The sequence below is a fragment of the Epinephelus lanceolatus genome, chromosome 14 (assembly GCF_041903045.1).
Source record: "Epinephelus lanceolatus isolate andai-2023 chromosome 14, ASM4190304v1, whole genome shotgun sequence".
Taxonomy (NCBI): Eukaryota; Metazoa; Chordata; class Actinopteri; order Perciformes; family Serranidae; genus Epinephelus; species Epinephelus lanceolatus.
In genome coordinates this window covers 7,615,832-7,638,431 of record NC_135747.1, presented here as the reverse complement: position 1 = coordinate 7,638,431, position 22,600 = coordinate 7,615,832, and the positions used below count along the sequence as shown (strand labels likewise).

Here is a 22,600-nt window from a genome sequence, read left to right as displayed (position 1 = left end):
ATTGCAAAGAAAGAGCGAGATTTATAATATTCTAAGCAAACCAAAACATTAATATAGATGAAGTAAACACATTTTTTTCACTTCTAATGAGCAGTGTTGGTAAACTGTCTATTTTTCAGTTATTGATTACTGTAATTATTATTATTATTTTTTTTCAATCTGAATTATAATGTGTATCCCAATATTGGACAAAAGTTACAAAAGACGCCTCAGGAGTTTTTGAGTACTGAGTCCAGTCAGATGCTTTTGATAAATAAAGCAGAATGATGCTGTCAAACTTAGAATTACCCTTAATATTTTAGTTGTATTGTGCAACGGTATTAGTGTTAAGCACTTAAACAATACTTTGGTACCAAACACCAAAGCACCTTTTCACTGGTCTTCACTTTTGTCCTCCAACCACTCTCCTTCGAAGATTGTGCACAAGGGTTTGGAGCTGACATTTACTTTCTAGTGGATTCATCCTGGAGTATGGGAGTGGAGAACTTTGAGCATGTCAGACAATTTCTATACAGCTTGATACAATCACTGCACCACGTTGGAGGGGACAGATTTAAATTTGCCCTTGTGCAGTACAATAATAAGCCTCAAACTGAGTTCCAGCTCAACAGCTACCCAACAACAAAGGGAGTCCTGTCACACATCAATGCTATGCCGTACCGTGGGGGGGGCACCCGGACTGGCCTGGGCCTGGATTTCCTGATTCGTACACACTTGACCACTGCTGCGGGCAGCCGTGCTGTTGAAGGTGTGCCTCAGGTGGTGGTGGTGCTAACAGACGGGCGCTCCCAAGATGACGTGGCCGAACCAGCTCAGGTGCTGTGGCTGGCAGGCGTGGAGGTGTTTGCAGTTGGAGTTCAGGACGCAGTTGACTCGGAGCTCAGGGAGATGGCTAGCAAGCCTCATGACACTCATGTATTCAGTGTAGACTCTTTTCTGACTTTGCGGGATATAATCCAAGATTTAGTAGTGGGGCTTTGCGGTGCAGTGACGCAGTCAGGGGGTGGTCCTGTGGCAAACGAGGCCCCCGTGGCTGGAGGAGGGACAGGTAATGAAATGGGACCAGTGTCACTACCATTACTAACGTGTCTACATGTGCAGGACGAAGCTGCTGCATATGTGGCCGTGACTGGATTTTATTATTAACACAATCAAGTATTTTTTAACCACAATAACCTTTCCGTGTCCACCTGCAAAATTAACATCACTTGTTTTGTCTTACCACACTTAATATGACCCTAATGCTTTAAAAATCACAATAAGATCTGCATGTGATTGACATTCTGACAGCCTCTAAAGTATAAAAAGGTGCTTTTACATTTGATAGTGATTTGAGTCCTGTGTTGGCACACAGCCATAACCTCATTCATAACTTAAGACAACATCTTTAGATAATGCTTGTTTGTATTAGACACAGCTGTAGGTGAGAGGACACAATACAGACAGCAACAGAATAACATTGTAAAATCAAGATATTGACACCTCAGACTGACATTCCTTCAGAAAACCTTTGGAAAAGAAAATGGACTCGAGGATGCCTTGCCTCTTAAGACGTCACAAAATCAATCAATGAGCTTTTAACAAGAGCTAACCATGCACCACTGCTTGTGTGTCTTGCATTTCCTGTGTTTGTCTTTATCAGTCACAATGTCTATCTGTGTAAAATATGTGCAATATTCTGTATTTGAAACAGTGATGAACCTGCTTGGACTCATCCTTGACCTGCAGAAGTACTTTGAGAATAAATGTATATATAGATGCCCAGTAATTATATGCGTTATGTTACAATAAGTAACTGGGAGTTGCTGGAATATTTCCTTGAAGCAGCTCCGTAATACATTTCCTATGAAACTACATACATAAAAAATGAAGTGTCCCAAAGATGGCATTATCTTTGCCAGTATACATGATTCAAATTAGAATGAATTAGAAACATCACTTATGTACAAATTTTACTCTTTTTACATGGAATCACATGCAATTTTTTCTCAAGTACTGTAAACTTGTAGGCCCCAAGGATATGCCACAGGGTCATGACTGGTCACTTAATCTGAGGTCCATAACAAGAGTCTGCATGGAATGGCTGAACTCAATGGAGCTTACAGTATAAAAGGGATACAAACCACACAGATTTAATAAGGATTTTGTTATAGGTTTAAAGATAAAACAGTGTAATATTTCTTTTTATGCATTGTTTTTCTTTTGACTTGCAGTTGTCATCATAGTATGATCTTATGATAGAGAACCCTTGGTTTTAAATAAATTTTATTCTGAATATTCCCTGACCAATTATGCATGTTTTTGAACTTTTTCCTCTGCAAACTGATTCTGTAACAAATAATGATTAAGTTTTAATAAATTGTTTTATACATATTTAATTTTTAAATTAATCATTCTGAACAATTAAAATAATTTATAATATTTTTTATACATCTTTAATACTATTACAAATTTTCCCTTCTTAAGACTCTATCTATCTATCTATCTATCTATCTATCTATCTACATTTGGGAAAAGAAGAAAAAAAATGAACAAATGACATAACTTTAGGAAATCTCCTTGGTTCAGCCTACATGCAGTATGATGTGTTTTGCAATGTTGTTATTGATTTGTTCACTTTCAGTGTTACTTGACACATGCAATGATATGCTAGCACGAGTTCTTTGATTGGATTCTTTGTCTCTGTCTCACCATGTTAACGCTTTCACAAGTTCCATTTTGTTTTGTTTTCTCTCTTTCTCCTTAAAGCACAAGATTCAGCCGACCTAATATTCTTAATTGATGGATCACAGAACATTGGAGCAGCAAACTTCCCCTATGTGCGTGATTTGGTTGTGAGAATCATTGAGCAACTTGATGTGGGCAGGGACACTGTTCGGGTGGCTGTGGCCCTGTACAACGGCAGCCCAGACATAAAGTTCTATCTAAATAGCTATGACAGCAAGTCATCAGTCCTGGAAGCGGTGAAGGGCCTTGCCTACTCAGGGGGCGACGAGTCTAACCTGGGGTACGCCTTGGAGGAAGTGGCCAGTAGCCTTTTGAGCCAATCTGCTGGGGGCAGGGCAGACGAGGGTGTGCCCCAGATGTTGGTGGTTATCAGTGCTGGGCCATCCACTGATGATACTGGTGCTGGTGACCGGGCCCTTAAGAGGGCTGGTGTTATCACATTCGGCGCAGCAATTGGTGACACGGCCACAACAGATCTGGAAGCAGTTGCGACAGATAAAAGTTTTGTCCTGTCAGCCTCTGATTTCAGAGCACTGTCAAGCATGGGTGACCAGCTGCTCCCATACATTAACGGGGTGGTCCAGCGCACCATTATAGTTCAGAATGAGTTCACAGAAGGTATGTAACTTTTCTGTAAATGTTGACGAGGCAATGTAGTTGTGAAAAGGGACTTAAAAAAGGAAAAGAGCTCATAATTATTAGAATATAGCATGCCAGGTAAGATATGCTTGTGCTAAACTTGAAATTGCTATATTCTCAATTGTAAAAAGGTGCAATTTACAGCTGTGGTAAAAACACATTTAAAGCAGGAAATACTAACTCTTGTTAGTGTTCCTTACTTGGAATTTGACTCAGCTGCTGCAAAGGTACAGATTTACATACTTCGATTAATCTATTGAAAAGAGACTCAAGTCAAAGATCCGAAAATCTGCATAGGATTGCTGAAGTGGTTGTGTCCAAATCACATCACAGGGCATATGTGATATATTTACTGGATATATATATATATATATTCCATGATAAATCTTAAAAATTTTGTAGTTATAAGATCCTGCATTCGAGATGAGATTAGACTTTGGGTGCGTTCCTAAATTACACCTTACACTCTACACTAAAATGAGGACACTGCTGCTCGAAGTAACAGAGCTTTGTATTTCTACATGAATTCACAAACAATTAAGATCATACATTAACACTCTGCTCCGTCTCCCCAGCTGGAGTGCCAAGAGTGCGCTCTGCTACTCTGAGAGCCGAATAACCAAACAGTACGTTCCAACACCGCTGCAAATTTACAAACAGTCCAATTTGTTCCAGAGTGCGCTCTAGCACTGAGTTTTTCCGAATGCACCCATAATCAATCCCACAAGTTAACAATTCTGTTTGAATGCAAAAAGCATGCAGCTTACTTCTGAATACTTCTTGTTGTCAGCCTGTGAGAAAGAGAACAATCACTGTAATGGTGAGAACACCCTTCAAGTATATGACCCACCTATATTAGGCCTTATAAAATTAAATTTACGAACTATACGAAAGACCTAAAAATAGGATTTAGCAGGTTAAAAAAGCTGAGCTCAAGTGTCACTTTCAGGCTATGTATTTATAATGCCCATTTTGTTTATTAACTATTATTACTGAGCATTTCTATTCACATTCTAAGCTTAATTTATACCTTTAATGGTACAATATATCTTCATATAACATCATAGCCATATGCATATGTCTAAACATCAGTTAATTTTTTAAATTCTGAGTGCAAATATTATTTTATACCTTATAAGAACGTCTTTAAGATGTACCATTTAGAAGGTGACTATTTTTTTCTCTTATGTCAATATCTGTTTGCACATATTCCAAATAATCTAATATAGATATAAAATATGAATCTTATTATAGAATATATTTGGTGGGCTTTGTACGCCTTTGGTACTTAAAGATTTATTATTGTAACATCTCTCAAAATCAGTTTTTATTCTCATATTAATGTTTTTCTTTTCTTTTCAGTCCTGGCAGTCGGAAAAAGAGACATCATTTTCCTGATCGACAGTACAATGGGTGCCACCATCATCAACTCCGTCCGTGAATTCATCAAGCGGTTTGTCGACATCATGCCAATTGGTCCAGACCAAGTTCAAGTGGGTGTGGCCCAGTTCAGCAATGTCCCTCGACTTGAGATGGACCTCAACACCCATGGATCCAAAGAAGAACTAGTTGCGGCTTTGGGCACTATCAAACCAAGACCCGGACAGACAGTCAACATTGGAGCAGCTTTGGACTTTGTGCGGACAAACATGCTGCGGTCTGAGAGAGGCAGTCGTCTTCAACAGGGTGTACCCCAGGTTTTACTGTTGATGACAAGTAAAAAGTCCAGTGACAGTGTGGATGCACCTGCTTTGGCCCTGCAGCGAATGGGTGTATTGACTTTAGCTGCAGGCTCCAAAACTGCTGATGAGCAGGAGTTGAGACGCATTGCCTTTGCTGACAGTGTTGCATTCGCGATGAGGGACTTCCGCATGTTGCTTCGCAACCCAAAGGCAATTATTGATGCGCTCTCCACTCTAGCCGGGGTGGTGGTAACTGAAGTACCCACCGAACCAGGTAACGCTTTGTGTTCTATACACATTCAGTAATTTTAAGAGTGATTCAGTGAATTAACTAAGTGATGAAATGGAAATTTACAGATGAGTGACAAGTTAAAGAAAAACCTCATAACCTAATAAATATGGGGAAAAACAACAAATGCAGATGCTTCCGAAGGGTACTGCATGAAGAAATTAAACCATTAAATTCCTGCATGCTCTTTAATGTATGAAAAACCCAACTAAACACAACTGGGAAACTCTGGATCAACTTATTTGACAGCATTTTCTGTCACTACCTTTTGGAAGAATGGCGGCCAATGAAACAGCAGATTAGAATACTCAAACATGTTCTCATTCCAAGCTGTCACATATTGCTGCTTTGTCAGTGGCCAGGTTCAACTATTTTGCCTTAAGGCTAATTTATACCCCCTTTGCATACGAAAATAGATACGTCCGTTTCAAATGTTGTTAACGGGCCCTCATACTGCCATGCGTTCTTTATGATGGCATGGATACAGCCAATAGATGGCACTAGAGGGCAGAGTTAAAAGTTTCACACAACAAACAAGGCAACGGTGGAGGAGGTCATAACATTGTACTTTTAAATGAAGGCAGCTTTGTGGACAGCAATGGTCTGTGCAGCAATTACATACATCCTGACATGTGGACGGAGAATTCTTTGTACTGTTTTCATCATATATTATTCTATATTACTTATTTGTTCCATTTCGCCATTAATTAAATTTCTTTACCATGTCCTACAGTCCTATCTTGCTTAAAATATGCTGCACTGCCTCCATGATCTCCTGTAGTACTGCTGTTTTGTCCGTATCTGTAAGCTTTAAGAACACGTGCTCAAATACAGACAAAATAAACGCAGTTTATGGACAGAAGGCTCCCTCCGTCACCATATCTCACATTGAGCAAAATGAGCCCCTACAATACTGCATTTTTATTTTTAAACTTTTCCAGAGTCCAGTGAGTTGACACCTCTGCTGTGTCATATCCATTCGTACCTATAGTTGTACCGTGCTTATCACAATCATGATTACTCTATGTGTGCATCCTTATAGGGGGATATGTTGATGACAAAAAGACTCTCTGTATTCAGTTGGCAGTGTTTTTCTATCTTGTCAGTGTGTGAAGTTTAGTTTGACTCTTAAGGAAATACTTTAACTCTCCAACTGACTATTTGTATATCAACTACTCTACCTGTGGTACATTGGATTTGTGAAGAAAACTTTATTTTGCTCGGATGCCTCTGGTGAACAAAAAAAAAATCAAACAATATATACTTTATTTTTTTATTTTATTTTATTTATTTATTTATTTTTTACACATGTGAAACATGAGAACTAACAGTGCAATACAAGTGACCAACAATAGTGGGATACAAAAGATCAGCCTGAAAACAGCAAAATGTCAAGAAGAGAGAAAATCCTTGATGAATTGAAATCATAGGGGTCTGTGTTAAACAACAGCAAAATTATGTCAAGTGTAAATGGATGTTTGATGTAGTTTTGCTGTTGTTAAACATGGTCCCCAGTGACTTCAATTCATCAATAATTTCCTCCAGTTTGGGGATTTTTCACAAATGCAATGTTAAACAGGGAGAGAAATGGGTGTATAATTACATTTGGGGGGAAGGATTCCTTTAAGTCCCTTTGGTTCTTCATATAACAGACATCAGCTGTAAGCTTTAAGCTGTTTTGATTTATTATTAATTTAATCTATATACTCGCTAGCAGAAACTGAACAGTTCTTGCTGCTTTAGATTAAAGCATACTAAGCATACTGCTCTGAGACCTTTATCATAAAGCAATTTCAAGAAAGCCAAGATTTACTTTGTTATCTGTGGTATATCTCAATAAAAACCGACCTACCTTACTAGATAAGAAAAAAACAGTGAGTGGGTAATTTTAAATATTCCAGAAAGGAACAGGCACGGGGAGCTCTACAGCTGAAGAGCTGGAGTTGACAAGTTCTTACTGCAGTTTGTGTAAGCCAGCACATGTTCAGCACACTGTGGAGTCAGTTGCTCATGTTTCAGAGTGAGTACCCCCTTCCACCACCTGAACCTTGTCACTCATCTGTAAGGAGAATAGCCTCTCTGCAAGCTGAAAGTTGCAGTGGGCCTAAGTGTTGTTCACTATGGGAGGGAGGGGCTACACATTTTATGAATTGTCTCTCACTGGTGAAGAGAATAGCAAAAATTTGATGACTGATGCTGATGGCTATAGGCAGTAAACTTGTAATATAGGCCTAGTGTGTTTGCTGGCAATGTCTAACATTGCAGCTAGCGCTACCTTTGCTGCATCATCAGCTTAGTTATAGTTATACATAGGCCTATACAGTTTTCGGGCATTTCCTGAAACAACAGATGATGTCGTTTTTGAGTTAAGGGTGATTTTTTTTTTAAAAAAAATACTGCAAGCTACTCTGCTTTCTGTTCGTGACACGTGTCAGGTTAACTTGTTCAATGTCTCTGTAGCTAAAGTGCTAGTTAGTTAGTTGAATGTACTGACCTATAGCATTCAGCATCTCAGAGATTTCTGTGTTTCCATGCTGAGAGACCGTGTCCTCCCAATATGGCAACTTTGTTAGTAGAGTTTCTCGACTAATTATAACGCGCTAGGTACCCTTCTCCATCTGTTGTAGATGTTCCAGGACAGCTTCACTTTATGCTTGTTACGCGCAAACTGTATTTTCAAAATACACTTCCGTTTTCACAGGAAATGTAAAGTTTCTACTCATTACATGCCTACAGTCTTTGGTAATGCTTTCTATCTATAATGCATTACAAGGGCATTCATAGTGAATTATAATGCATTTGTAATGTTCTATGACTGCACTCATAAACACACATAATGCTTCCTCATGCAATATATCAACAGTCATAAAACATTATAGATGTGACTTATAATGAATTACAGGTGTCAAGTGTCTTATGGATGCTCTTGACGAGTTACAAACTAGAGGCTGGCTGATGGGGCTTATAATGCATTTTACCTATACTCGCCTATACACACCTAAACAATCAACTGTAGTAAGGACTCATAGTATGTTAAAATAGTCCATGCCAGTTATAATTGTATGTGTTAAGTAAAGTGAAGAACATATTGATGCATCTACAGTGGTGGAAAAAAGTTTTCGGACACCCTTAAAATTTTACACAATCTCAAATATTGTCATGAAATATTTGTGGAAAAATCTTTTTTGTGTTTCAAAAGGTGTGGCTGCATTAGACAGATACAAACAAATACAAATTATATTTTTTTGTTTATTGTTTACAAGAAAAACTAACAAAACTAAATTCTTGACAGTTTCAATATGTCAGTTCTCAACATTGTCGGTATCAAAGTCAACAAATAACAGAGAATGTGTTCAAAACTGAACAAAAAATAAATAAACCATCACATCATCAAATTAATATTTATTAGTCCTGCCGTTGGCACATAGCAGAGCTCTAATCCTGACTGGCATGTTCCCCACGAGCCTTTCACACTGTTGAGGGGTAATCTTGTCCCATTCTTCTTGAATTACTGCTTTTAATTCTTCTAAATTCTTTGGTTTATGCTTTGAAACAGACCTTTTGATAATCCACCACAGATTTTCAATGGGGCTCATGTCCGGGGATTGAGCTGGCCACTCTAAGACCTGGATACTATGCTCCTGCAGCCAAGTTCTACTGGCCTTGGATGTGTGGCAAGGGCCATTATCTTGTTGAAACATCCAGTTTTTACCTCGACGGAACAGTGCACGCGCAGAAGGGAGCATGTGGGTTTCGAGAATGGTACAATACTTGGTAGAGTTCAATGTGCCATCACAGACAGTGAGATGACCAACACCAGCAGCACTCATGCATCCCCAAACCATGATACTGCCTCCACCATGCTTGACAGTAGGTACTGTACATGCTGGAGATAATGCTTCGCCTGGCCTTCTGCGTACCCTCACATTAGTAGGAGGAAGATAAAGCTGGAAACTGACTCATCTGACCACAAAATCTTCTTCCAATTCCTGGCTGTCCAGTTCTTGTGTGCCTGGGCCCAACGACGCCGGGCTAACCTCTGTCTGTCTTTGATTAGGGGCTTCTTGATAGCCTTGTAGGACCTTAAGCCATGATCTAAAAGTCGGCCACGTACAGTGCGGAGGGAACACTGGACACCAGTTTGGTTTGACCACTGCTGCTGAAGCTCCTGTGATGTCATTTGGCGGTCATTTCTTGCTGAAGAAACCCTTGGACGCCCAGATCTTGGTTTGTCTTCCAAGCTGTTGGTTCGTCTGTATTTCTGCAGAGTGTATCCAACTGCTGAAGGACTGCATCTGCACTTCCTGGCTATCTGGCGGCAGCTGTACCCTTCCTGGCTGAGAATCTTTATCTTCAGGCGTGTTTCCTGCGTTAGGTTCCTTGTTTTAGCCATTTTTGTGTCTGAAGAACTTTCAAATGTGCTGGCTTTATGTAGACATGAAGCTTGGCAACAAAAATTGTGTCTTTTAATAAAAAGAATGACCTTCATCACTGGTACCAAAATGATCCAATACTCAAAATCTCTTATGTATTTTCATGGAACCAATCAATTTTAAGTTTTTAATGGCTTTTTTAGGATTTATTTAGTATTTTGGCTGTGACTGTACTAAAAGAAATTGCACTTGAAGACCTAAGAGTTATTCTTAATGCAATATTTCACAAATGCATGGGGTGTCCGAAAACTTTTTTCCACCACTGTATATAGGCTAATGCACTGCATTAATAATGCATTTTAAAATACTAAAGTCTGATACCCTCTCACACCTAAAGACAATGGGGTCTAGTTTTGCAGACCGGGCGAGGCGGGGGCACAGTGCACCTGCGCTTCGCCAACTGGGTGTGGCCAGGCGGATTTTGCAAGTTTGGCACACCGTGCGTACTGGCGCAGCTACTCCTCTTTCCCACCCTCGTCCCTCCTACCTGCGCAAGTCGGAAAGAGGGAGGAGAGAAGGCGTGGAGTTTGTTTTACACACATCACACCAATCAAATGAGCCCCTCTATCCTGCCTGATATTCTGGAAACCTGCCTGTGAGGTTTTGGTGACGTGTGCGCACTGTCCGCCGTCAGCCAAACTTCGGCTTACACCGGCTGTGCTCCGCCTGCGCTGACAGTAGACATGGTTTCAGCTGGCGAGCTTTTAGCGCACCTTCGGGGAAGCCTTTTGGCATGAAACTGTCACTGCGCCAAGCTGGATCTGTCGACACCTCCCCCTGCTGCGTCGCCACACCCATCTCAGCGCATCTTGGTCTGTCAAACTGCCAAACTGAGCACGCCTTGGGTTGCGTTGCTCAAAAATAGCTCTGCGCAGGGTTCACCACCCTGTGCCACCCTGCGCTGCGCCAGGAAAATAGAGCCCAATGTGTCATGAGTCAGAGTTTATAGTCACAGAAGCAGATTTTACAAAGACTGGGGATCTTGGACAGAAATGGTTGGTTGCAGCCCTCGACATCCCCAGTGCTAGCTATAGCATATAGCATGGTTACCTAACTAGGTACTTGTAAACTAACGTTAGCTTCTTGAATGTTTACTATTTACATATAAGCCAACCATACATTTCAGCTGAAGATTTCTAGCCTCACTCATACTAATGGTTACATGATGTGATTTTGAAGCAAGTAATCTTTACTTGAAACATACTGTATGGTTTGCTTATAAGCTAATAGCAAACAATCCAGTAGCGTATTGCATATTTACAGGAAATTTTGAGGGCTGCAGCAAATTCTGTCCACTTTTTTCCTTCTCCTCTCTATTGTGGCACAAATGTGAGGGAATGTTAAAGAAAGCAGAGTTGTGGAGTGGAAAGGAATGCCTCTTTGGCATGTCCTCACATTTGTGCATTGATAGCGTTGTGAAGGAAAGAAGTGGAAAGAAATTGCTGCAGCCCCTGAAATCACCTGTAAGTATGCTATATAGCTAGCTAGCTAACCACTGTAGGGGCTACTTGCAAGCTATTGTGACCTACTTAAATGTTTGCTAGTAGCTTACAAGCTAGTTGTACATTTCAGCTGAAGATTGCTGGCTTCAAAAATTACATCATGTAACCATAAATATGAGTGAAGCTAGAAATCTTGAGCTGAAATGTATGGTTAGCAAACATTCCAGTAGGTAACCTTAACTTACAAACAGCATTGTTTGAAATGGGGAAAGTGTTTAGCTAGCTTGCTAGCTACTGCAAAACACATACTTCCTGGCAATTTTGAGGGCTGTAACAACTTGTTGAAGCTAACAATCTAGCAAATAGTGATTATGCAAGATACCCAGTTTTTACAAAATCCATCCAATCCTAAAAACTCTCAGACTCATGACACATTGTCTTAAGATGTGAGAGGGTGTTTTGAAATTATTTTCAAAGTATTCTAGTGTATGGTTGGCATTAATCACTTTTGAAGCAGCATTGATTCTTTTAAATACATGAAAAGGTATCACACTTTACTTAGCACCAACAATGAAATGTTATAATGAAGCATGCATAGATGCATCAATATGTTCTTCAATTTACAATGATAACTTACACTGCATGGACTATTTTAACATACTGTAGCGTCCTGTCTGGACGGATGCGTTGAATGAACAGCAGGACTGACCTGCCTGCAACTGAGTGTTGATTCAAGAACAGACTTGGTAACTGTTGGCTGTAACCACGCCATACAAAACACACATTAGCCTCACTTGCTAGGTCCTGCTGCTTCTCTCCCCTGCCCCGGAACAACAACAACGTCACTTCCTGCCTGCTTAGAACATAAACACCTCTTTTTACGTTATTTCCTCGTACAACAAAATCAAGGATTAGGTTTATAAAAAAAAAAAAACCTACAGAACTTGTCAACATTTTATATTATGTTGTTGCTGACAGCGTTACAAACTGATGCCGTCTGGCAGCGTTACAAAGTGACAATCCCCTGCAGCATATCATACCGCCGCGAAAAGTGCTTTTTTGCGTCAAGGTCTGATGCCAAGATCACTGACAAAGTGGTGGTAGTTCATGACATGGGAATGAGAACAGGCTGGAGAGACAACAGAATCAACTTTTTCAGTGCTGGGCAGTGCTAAATGTGTAGCCTCTTCCTTAACTCAGCTTCCAGTGACAGGTTCTTGTCAGGAAATGCTCAAAACAAAAAACCTTAAAGCATTAACAGATAACAATTTCAGTGGACTTCATTTTACATTTTAATATGTCACTAAAAGTGCTACATCTTCTAGGTCCTGAAAGTAAATGTACATGGTATTACATAAAGGATAATCTGTTTTGCCTTTGTGCTTTTCCCTAGTGGTGGAGATAACAACAGTGCAAACTCAAAAAGTGGTTCGAGACATTGTCTTCCTCATGGATGGCTCTAACTACATTGGCAGCAGTAACTTTCCCTATGTGAGAGACTTCATAATCAACGTGGTCAACCAGCTGGATGTACGTCCTGACAGGGTCCAGATTGGTTTCCTGCAGTTTGCTGAACATCCAAAAACTGAATTTTATCTGAACTCCTACAACAACAGGCAAGATGTTGTGAATAAGATCTCCCAAATCAGGCTGACTGGAGGTTCAGTTTTGAATACAGGAGCTGCCCTGGATTATGCCCTCTCCAACATGTTCCAGCCATCAACTGGCTCACGCAGGAGGCAGGGAGTCCAGCAGGTGTTGGTTCTGATCACAGGCGGTCCGGCCCAAGATGAGGCTAAAAGAGTAGCTGATAAATTGGCTCTGGCTGGTGTTTTGACCTTCACAGTCAGTTCTGGGCAAGCCGATGAAGGACTACTGAGAACAGTTGCCTTTGTTCCAGATTTAGCTCACCATGAAGCAAGCTTCTCTGATTTACCAGCTATGGCTGAACTGATCATGCCAAAATTGATAACAGTGGTTGGAGATACAGATGTGACGGAATTCCCTGAGGAGACTGGTGAGTTTTGTACCTCTGTTTCTGTTAATGAACTAGATGTGTGTATGTATATATAAAGTTTTGCTTGGTAACATTTTTTTAAATTTTTATTTCAGTTGTTGGAGCTGAGAGGGATGTTGCCTTTCTCATTGATGGCACAGAAAATGTTCGAGCAGAATTTGGCTACATCCGGGATTTCATCATTAAAATCATTGAACCGCTTGATGTTGGGATTGACAAAGTGCGAATATCAGTGGTTCAACACAGTGAGAGGCCAACTCCAAGTTTCTACCTTAACAGTTATCAAACCAAAGAGGAGGTGATAAATGCTGTCAACTCAATGTCAGTGGCTGGTGGACGCAGCCTAAACACAGGAGCTGCTCTAAAATTCATGAAGGACACCATCTTGTCTGAAAGGCATGGTAGCCGGGCTGCACAAAATGTACCGCAGTTCCTGATAATTTTGGCTGGAAGCAGGTCCAGGGATAACGTGAAGGATCCTGCTGGTGCACTGAAGACAGAGGGAGTCGTACCGTTTGGTGTTGGTGTCAAGGATGCGGACCCAAAGCAGATTGAGGCCATTTCACACAACCCTTCCTTTGCCTTCACCGTGAGGGAATTCAGTGAACTTAGCAGCGTACCACAAAAGCTTAATAACTACGTGAGCCTTCCAAGGGAGGAGCTGGCCATAGTTCTACAGCAAGGTAAGTGAAATCTTTTTTCTGAGTGGCGTGTTGCACTTGCATTAAGAAAAACAACACTTCTGCTGATATTTTTGCTGCTTTATCAGAATAACTGAATGTTATTTGTTGTGTCTTAGTACAAAGCAATGCTGCAAAAAGAGATATTGTCTTCCTGCTGGATGGCTCTGATAATACAAGAAATGGATTCCCAGAGATAAAACTCTTTGTTAAGAGCATAGTGGAGAGCCTCTCTGTCAGTGAAAACCAAGACAGAGTATCTGTGGTTCAGTTTGCTGATAACCCTGAGGTCAACTTTTATCTGAATTCTCACAAGGCAAAGAATGACACTGTAAATGCCATAGATAATATAAGGCACAAGGGTGGGAGGCGCCTTAATATTGGGAGAGCTCTCCAGTTTGTGAGGCACAATGTCTTCACATCTGCCACGGGCAGTAGACGACTAGAAGAAGTGTCCCAGATTTTAATTCTTCTAAGTACTAAACCATCCACTGATAATGTGAGAAGCGCAGCTTTTGCTCTTAAAGAACATGGCATTGTGTCAGTGGGGGTTGGAGTAAGAGATGCCAATCTTTCAGAGTTGGAAATAATTGCCTTCAAACCTGGTTTTACATACAAGGTCACTGATTTCTCAGAGTTGCCCTCACTCCACTCACAACTTGTTGCAACACTGAATATAAACAAAGACACTGAGGAAACCATAACTGGAATCTCTGATTTAGTAGGTAAGAACATCACACAGGAATATATGCCTAAAATTTGAGTACATCTTTACATTATCTGTCTTCAGAATAACCCTTCTTTACTTTCTTTAATACTCTTTCTCACAATAATATTCAGTATACTATACATTTCTAATCTAATGATAAACAGTTATGAATTTTTTGGCACATTTCTGTTGCATAACATGGATAATTACCCTTATTAGAAAATCAGTTCTGTTTGATAAAAGAAGTGTTCTGTATTTCCTACACTTTCAAGAATGTCGCCCTCTTTTATACTTCTTTCAAACTGTCCACATCGATGTAACTGTGAAAATGAGTCAAGAAATTCTTTCATACATCTTTCTGATAAAAAGATGGTTCTCTAGCAGTTTGACTTGAAATAACACTTTCAGAGCAGCGGCTCATCTTTCTTTCCATGCTCAGTTCATTCTTCTGAGCTTGCTCATGCTTATAAATATGCATGAGTGTAGAAAAGTCTTGAACGCACAGTCCGTGAATTCTCTTTTTGTCTTTCCGTGTATCACCTTGTTGGCACAGGGAGCGATAAGAGGGACATAGTGTTTCTCCTTGATGGGTCGGATGACTCCAGAAATGGACTACCCGCTATTCGTGAGTTCATCAGAAGAATGGCAGAGGAGCTAGACATTAGCGAAGATAAGGTTCGAGTGGCCGTCGTACAGTATAGTAATGACACCATGGTTTACTTTAACCTAAAAACTCACAGATCCAAAAAGGCTATCATCTATGCTGTTAGAAGTCTACGTCATAAAGGAGGAAGACCTCGGAACACTGGAGCTGCTCTACAGTATGTGCGAGACCATGTTTTCACAGCTTCATCTGGGAGTAGGCGCCTGGAGGGAGTCCCTCAGATTCTGTTTTTATTGACTGGTGGAAAATCCAATGATGATGTTTCAAGAGCGGCATTAGACCTAAAACAAATAGGTGTTCTATCTTTCGCCATTGGAATGAAAAACACTAAACAGGGGGAGCTTCAAAAAATTGCCTTCTCCCCCAGATTTCTTTTCAACCTTCCTGTCTTTGGTGAACTTTTGTCCATTCAGCCAGAGATAGCTGCATTTGTCCAGGCTGAAATAAAAATTGAGCCTCCCACTGTTGTAGGTAAGATGTGTCACAGATTCATATTTAAGAATCAAACTGACTCGCCACTTATGATTTAATACATTTGGCCTTTCATAGTTTGAATTTCAATGAAACTGCATCATCTTCTGAAGAATGTCAGTTGATCAGTTTCATGGTTCTCAAACGGTCTCCACTGGCTAGAGGCAACCTATTGGTAATGCTGTTTCTTGTTTGGCTCTCATCCTTTTTCTTCTCTGGAGTCTTTTCTTGACAGCCCCACATCAGCAAATGTAATGCTCTTCCTTGAGCCAATGATAATCACATCATTGATGGAATATTTAGAGTTAAAGAATATTGAAATCTTTTTCTCAGCTTTCTCCATCTTTCTTTTGTGAAAGAGGAATATGCTCCTTATCTTGTAGTTCATGTAGTCATTTCCAAGTTTCTCAATAACTTCTTCATCTACCAGTTGTCTTAAATGTTCTTGCATCTAACACCCTGTTTATTACTGAAATTTGTTTGAATTTCAATTACTAGCTCTTTGGCTTTGCTAGCCATCAAATGTTAAATAATTGCACCACAATATACTGTATTTTAGCTTATGTATTATCTGTCTGATTCTTAAACAAGATTTTCCTATTCTTTTCTAGTTGAATTAGAATCCCCACAAAGAGACATAGTGTTCCTACTGGACGGGTCAGATGACACACAGAGTGGCTTCCCAGCAATTAAAAATTTTGTCCAAAGAGTGGTAGAAACACTCAGTGTTGGAGAGAACAAAGACCGTGTGTCTGTTGTCCAGTATAGCAGAGATCCACAGACACATTTCAGTTTGAACACTTACAAAGACAAACAAAAGGTCCTTGCTGCTGTCCAGCAGTTGAACCATATCGGGGGCAGACCCCGCAACACTGGAGCAGCTCTTGAGTATGTGAGGAATAATGCTTTCACTGATTCTTCTGGGAGTCGGCATCAGGATGGTGTCCCTCAGATACTGATTCTGTTGAATGGGGGAAGATCTCAAGATGATGTTGCAAGTGCTGCTGTGGCTCTTAAACAGGACAAAGTTGTTCCATTCTGCGTAGGAACAAGAAATGCAGACATACTCGAGCTCCAAATGGTTGCACATAACCCTTCCTATGCTTTCTCTGTGCTTGGGTTTGATGATTTTGGGAGCATCCATCAACAACTTGTGTCATTTGTTAAAAGGGTGCCCCGACAGCTGCCAAGACAAAAACCACAGAATGAATTAGGTAAGACTATCTATCTATCTATCTATCTATCTATTTCATAATGTTTTTTTCATTACTAAATAACTGACCATCGTTTTTGTGTCTGTTAAAGTTTCTACAGATCAAACTGAATCCATTCAGCGTGATATTGTATTTTTACTGGATTCCTCAGATGAAATGCAAAATGACTTTCAGGCAATGCTTGGCTTTGTTGAGAGAATGGTGGACAATTTCAGCGTGGATGAGAACAAAGATCGTGTTTCAGTGGTGCAGTACAGCAGAGAACCCTCTGTTGAATTTTTTCTGAACACATTCAAAACAAAGCAAAACGTTGCTGACAATGTGCAAAATCTGAGGCATAAAGGAGGCAGACCCCTCAATACTGGCACAGCCCTTCAGTACATCAAGGATAATGTTTTGACTGCCTCTTCAGGAAGTAGGCACCAGCAAGGTGTCCCTCAGATTGTGGTTCTCTTTACTGGAGGACAGTCCAGTGATGATATCAGAAATGCTGTAGAAAACTTAAAAGGAATTGGTGTGATGATATTTGTAGTGGGAATAAAGAATGCAGACATCCTTGAGATTCAGTCTATTTCACAGGATGCCAGTCATGCTTTCTTTGTGGCAGACTCCAGTGATCTGTCAGGCATTGAACAACAAATACTTTCTGTCATCAAGAAGCCTGAAACCCCGGCTATCAAACCAGCATTGTTCGGTAAGAATGTAGACATTACTGACTTTGTGTTGTACGCCATGTGCATAACTTCACAAACTGTCAGATTGATGTTAACCTCAAGTCATTCATTCCAGCTGAGGGTGAATGATGGACAACAACAGACTTGTGGCCTTTTGGTCATGGTAACTGTGTAGGCTTTGCTTCATGTTGTTTTGTTAGTTGTGGTCAATCCTGTCAAGCAAAGAGTTGTGCTGCACTGTTCCAGTGCTGGGGATTGTGTCATCAGAAATGTTGAGCAAGTTTGGCACATGGAGGTTGCTGAACATTTGCAGGAATGAAAGTTTTCATTACAAATTTCATCATCAATTTGTTTAAATGCTTGTGTGATTACAGATCCCAACAGAAGAGACATTGTATTTTTGCTTGATGGAACTGATGATTCTCAGCGAAGATTCACAGCTATTAAAGATTTTGTGCAAAAAATAGTGGCGGACCTAAATATCGATGCGAACAAAGATCGCATGGCTGTGGTGCAGTACAGCAACACGGCAGAGACTGATTTTAACCTAAGACGTTATTCAACAGAGGATGACATTCTTAATGCAGTAAGAGGCCTAAGTCACAAAGGAGGCTATCCTCACAACATTGGAGCAGCTCTCCAGTATGTGAGGGACCATGTATATACTTCTGACTCAGGAAGTAGACTTCTTGAGGGAGTCCCACAGATACTCATACTACTGAGTGGTGGAAGATCTGAAGATGACATAAGAATCCCACTCAGAAGGCTGAAAGAGACTGGTGTCATTTCGATTGCCATTGGAACATCTGAAGCTGACACTCTAGAGCTGCAGACAATATCTCATGAACCTAATTATGCAGTCTCTGTTACTGATTATGAGGAGCTTCCCACTGTTAAGCAGAATGTGTTGTCATTTTTAAGAGATGCTTCCCACCATGTAGAGCAAACGGCTCCCACAAAGGATTCTGGTAAGATGCATTATTTTAACCCTTAAGTTAAAACATTATTTTTAGTAAAGACAAGAGGGGAATGGGCTCATAGTGGACTGAAATGATTTCTATGACTGAATTACATGGTACTGTGACTATAGATACTAACTTGCAGAAAATCTCATTATCTTTGTTTTTACATCTTTTGTCATTGTTGCAGATTCTGAGAAACATGATATAGTATTTCTTATTGATGGATCATATGACTCAAGAAATGGCTTTGAAGAGATACGAGGCTTTGTTGAAAAAGTGGTTGAAAGTTTAAATGTAGATGAGAACAGAGACCAAGTGGCTGTTGTTCAATACAGCCGTGATGCCACAGTCAATTTCTACCTGAATTCCTATTCATCAAAGAACGATGTGCTCAATTCCATTAGAACAATAAGGCATAAGTTGGGGAGACCTCTCAACGTTGGCAAAGCACTTGAGTTTGTCAGAGACAATGTCTTTGCTGCTTCAGTTGGAGGCAGACGTGAAGAATCAGTTCCTCAATATCTGTATGTGTTTAGTGGTGGGAGATCAGGGGATGATGTCAGAGGACCAGCACAGTCTCTCAAAGAAAATGGGATAAAGACTTTCACTATTGGAACAAAGAATGCAGATACATTGGAAATGCAAACCATCTCTTTCACGCCAGCACATTATTTTCATGTCACAAACTTTAACATTCTGCAAAGCATACATCCATCTGTGGAAGCCACAATGAGGGGTGCTCATGAAACAACTGAATTTCCCACTGTCATTGGTAAGACAGAGAAAAATAATTTCATCGTTTTAGAGATCATTTTTTCTATATGGTTGTAGAAGTTGGGGAAAATTAAAAATGTTTCTGTCTACAGCAAAAGCTGGCTTTGTAAAATGTTTATTTGTATTCATTTCAGACACTTCCACAATTGCAGAATTAAAACTGCAGAGTGCCGATGTTGTTTTTCTCCTTGATGGATCTAATAATATGCAAGGAATTGAAAAACAAATTTTGGATTTTGTCAGAGAGCTTGTCAAGCAAATGGAAATTGGGCCTAGCAAAGTGCAAGTTGCTTTGATTCAGTACAGCACAGAGCCCACCACTGATTTTCTCCTGAACACGCACTCTCTCAAAGACGATATCTTGAATGATTTAAGTAATGTAAATCTGAAAGGGGGGTTCACTGTGAACACAGGTGCAGCCCTTGATTATGTGAAGAACAATGTGTTCACTGCTTCAAGCGGAAGCAGAGCTCAGCAGGGTGTCCCACAAATACTTATTCTCTTAAGTGGGAAAAAGTCAGAAGATGATGTCTTAGGTCCAGTGGACAGACTGAGGAAAGCCGGAATTGTCCTTTTTGGTGTTGGAGTGACTGATGCAGATAGGGAGGAGATGGAGCAATTAGCTCACACCCCTCGAGCAAAGTATACCATCAAGGAGATTTCTGAATTTCCTCTTGTGAGAGAACAGTTGCTGTCAGACATTGCATCTCACAAAGGCACTGGTGTAGGTGAGTGAAAATAAGAATTAATTTTACTTAACTTTATTTCTTAAAATTTCTATCTTTCTTTAAAAGGCACATCTAATAATATCTATATCCAGTATATTCAAATGTTGTAAACTACATACTATACCAACAGAAAACAGATTTCTGTTAAATTGTTAACTAACACAATTTACATGATTGTGGACTTTTCTAGGTTCAAGCTCCAGTGCAAATAGAGATGTTATCTTTCTCATTGATGGATCTGATGATGTCAGAAGTCGATTCTCTGCCATACGTGAATTTGTTGCAAACATTGTTGACAGCCTTGATGTGAACCAAGGAAAAGATAAAGTCGCTGTTGTACAGTATAGCAACAATGCTGAACTCAATTTCAATTTGAATACTTACAACACAAAAGCTGATGTTCTTAAGCATGTTGCAAGCTTAAAACCAAAAGGCGGAAGGCCTCAGTATATTGGGGCGGCACTGCAGTTTGTGAGGGATAATGTCTTTGTTCCAAATGCTGGAGGACGACATCAGGAAGATGCAAAGCAGATACTTGTTATATTGGCTGGTGGAAGATCTAGAGATTCTCCACGAGGCCCAGCAAGTATGCTCAAGGCTGCGGGGGTTGTTACATTTGCAATTGGGTCAAGACTGTCAAATTCAGCTGAGATGCAAGTCATTTCCTCTGACCCAAAGTTTGCTTACTCAGTCCCTGACTTTGTAAATCTCCCTCGTGTTCAACAAAGTTTGATGAATCATCTTACTCAAATGGGGGTTGAGGAGGAAGCTAAAGCAGGTAAGAATTTAGATTATTTGATCAATTATTTAAATCATCTTTGGGTGTGATATATTTATTGTGAAATTGTGAATAACATCACACAAATTATATCCATTTTTTTGTTAACAGAGCAAAGTGATGAAAAGGGAAGAGACATAGTTTTTCTTTTGGATGGATCTGATAATACCAGAAATGAATTTTCAGCCATTCAGGATTTCCTGTACAAAGTAATAGGTAGATTTAACATTGGACCAAATGAAGACAGAGTTGCTGTGGTTCAGTTTAGCAATGTGGCACTAGCCAATTTCTTTTTGAATTCATTCATGAGGAAGGAGGATGTTCTAACAGCTGTCAGAAGACTCTCACACAAAGGTGGAAGACCTCTGAAGACGGGTGCAGCTCTAAAATATGTTAGGGACAATGTATTCACAGCTGCCTCAGGGAGCAGATACACTGCAAATGTGCCACAAATTCTCATTGTTTTAAGTGGTGGACCATCATCTGACAGTGTAGAGTTGCCTGTTGCTTCTCTAAAAGAAAGCAGTGTCACAATATTAACCATTGGAACAAAAAACTCTGACCCCAAGGAAATGGAGAAGATATCACATGCCCCAAGCTACATCATATCAGTTTCTGAAGTAGCAGAACTTACAAATATACAAGAGCAGGTTGTAGGGGCAATAACAGAAGAAAAATTGAAAAATGAAATTTCAAAATCAGAAGTCACTGGTAAGAATGATCCCATAGATACTGTATACTGCATGATTTATTTTATACCCAAGTACACGTAGTTCAAGTACACATCTAATTCATGTTCAGTTTGCCATTTTAACATGATCTCAATGCATGGATCCTCATAAACACTTACTATTAGGTATTATTTGTGTCTGTTACTCTGATACACAGAAAGAGGTGTCCAATACCAGGGTCAGAATCACCAATATCAATACAGAGACCAATACTGCTAAATTATTTGTCAAACATTAACCATTTTGTTTAACTCTCCTTCGTTAAATATAATTAAACTCCAGGCCTTTTGTAGAAGAATAGAACCAGTGTTTCGTGTGTGAATTATATGAACTAATCAGGGGATCACTGTGCAGACGCATAAAACATCAGCAGAAAAGCAAAGTGCAAGCTCTGTTTTTTTCTAATACAGTATCAACACAACACAAGATATAACAGAAAACTTAGTATGCTACCACCCCAAATGGAGACTGAATGTGAATGACACTTTTCTATTGTGGTCCTGAGAGCTCAACATGCTGCAAATAACAACAAGACACAAACAGGCACAACACAAGCAAATAAAGTTCTCATCATCTCCTCCAATTTGACAACACGTGCAGTATTTAGAAAACATCACATCGTTGTCAGCACACGAGAACATCAATTTGATGACACAATTGGCAGCACTTAAAAAAAAGTTCTGTGAGAAGCCCACAACACAGCAGAAGCTGGTTCCAGGGGGCACTAAAAAGAGGTGCGCACAACTATGACATCATAGACTGTATTTGACGATGGATGATGCATCTACACTTCCCCTCAATGTACAAAAATGAATCTGCAGTAGTGATCTCAGCTGTCAATTTCCTGCCCAAACACCCTTTCGTTCCAGCTGTGAGCAGTGCCATTGATTGCAAACACACTGATTAGCACACATAGCTGTCAGTCAGGATGTCAGATGTCCCCTTCTTATAGTATCAAATAACTAAATAAAATCAAACGAATGAAA

At 40.0% G+C, this 22,600-nt stretch overlaps 1 protein-coding gene across 1 annotated transcript in view; it reads left to right on the top strand.

Annotated features, from left to right (window-relative positions):
* LOC144466904 (uncharacterized) overlaps nt 1–22,600 on the top strand; it is a 57,385-nt gene that overhangs the window by 12,635 nt on the left and 22,150 nt on the right. Inside the window, exons 3-13 of the mRNA XM_078174826.1 lie at nt 416–1,048; nt 2,749–3,345; nt 4,729–5,322; nt 12,606–13,229; nt 13,325–13,912; nt 14,029–14,634; nt 15,172–15,753; nt 16,365–16,967; nt 17,059–17,661; nt 18,016–18,609; nt 18,791–19,375. Of these exons, the coding sequence (XP_078030952.1) occupies nt 416–1,048; nt 2,749–3,345; nt 4,729–5,322; nt 12,606–13,229; nt 13,325–13,912; nt 14,029–14,634; nt 15,172–15,753; nt 16,365–16,967; nt 17,059–17,661; nt 18,016–18,609; nt 18,791–19,375 (6,609 nt within the window). The remainder of the gene's footprint in view (nt 1–415; nt 1,049–2,748; nt 3,346–4,728; nt 5,323–12,605; nt 13,230–13,324; nt 13,913–14,028; nt 14,635–15,171; nt 15,754–16,364; nt 16,968–17,058; nt 17,662–18,015; nt 18,610–18,790; nt 19,376–22,600) is intronic.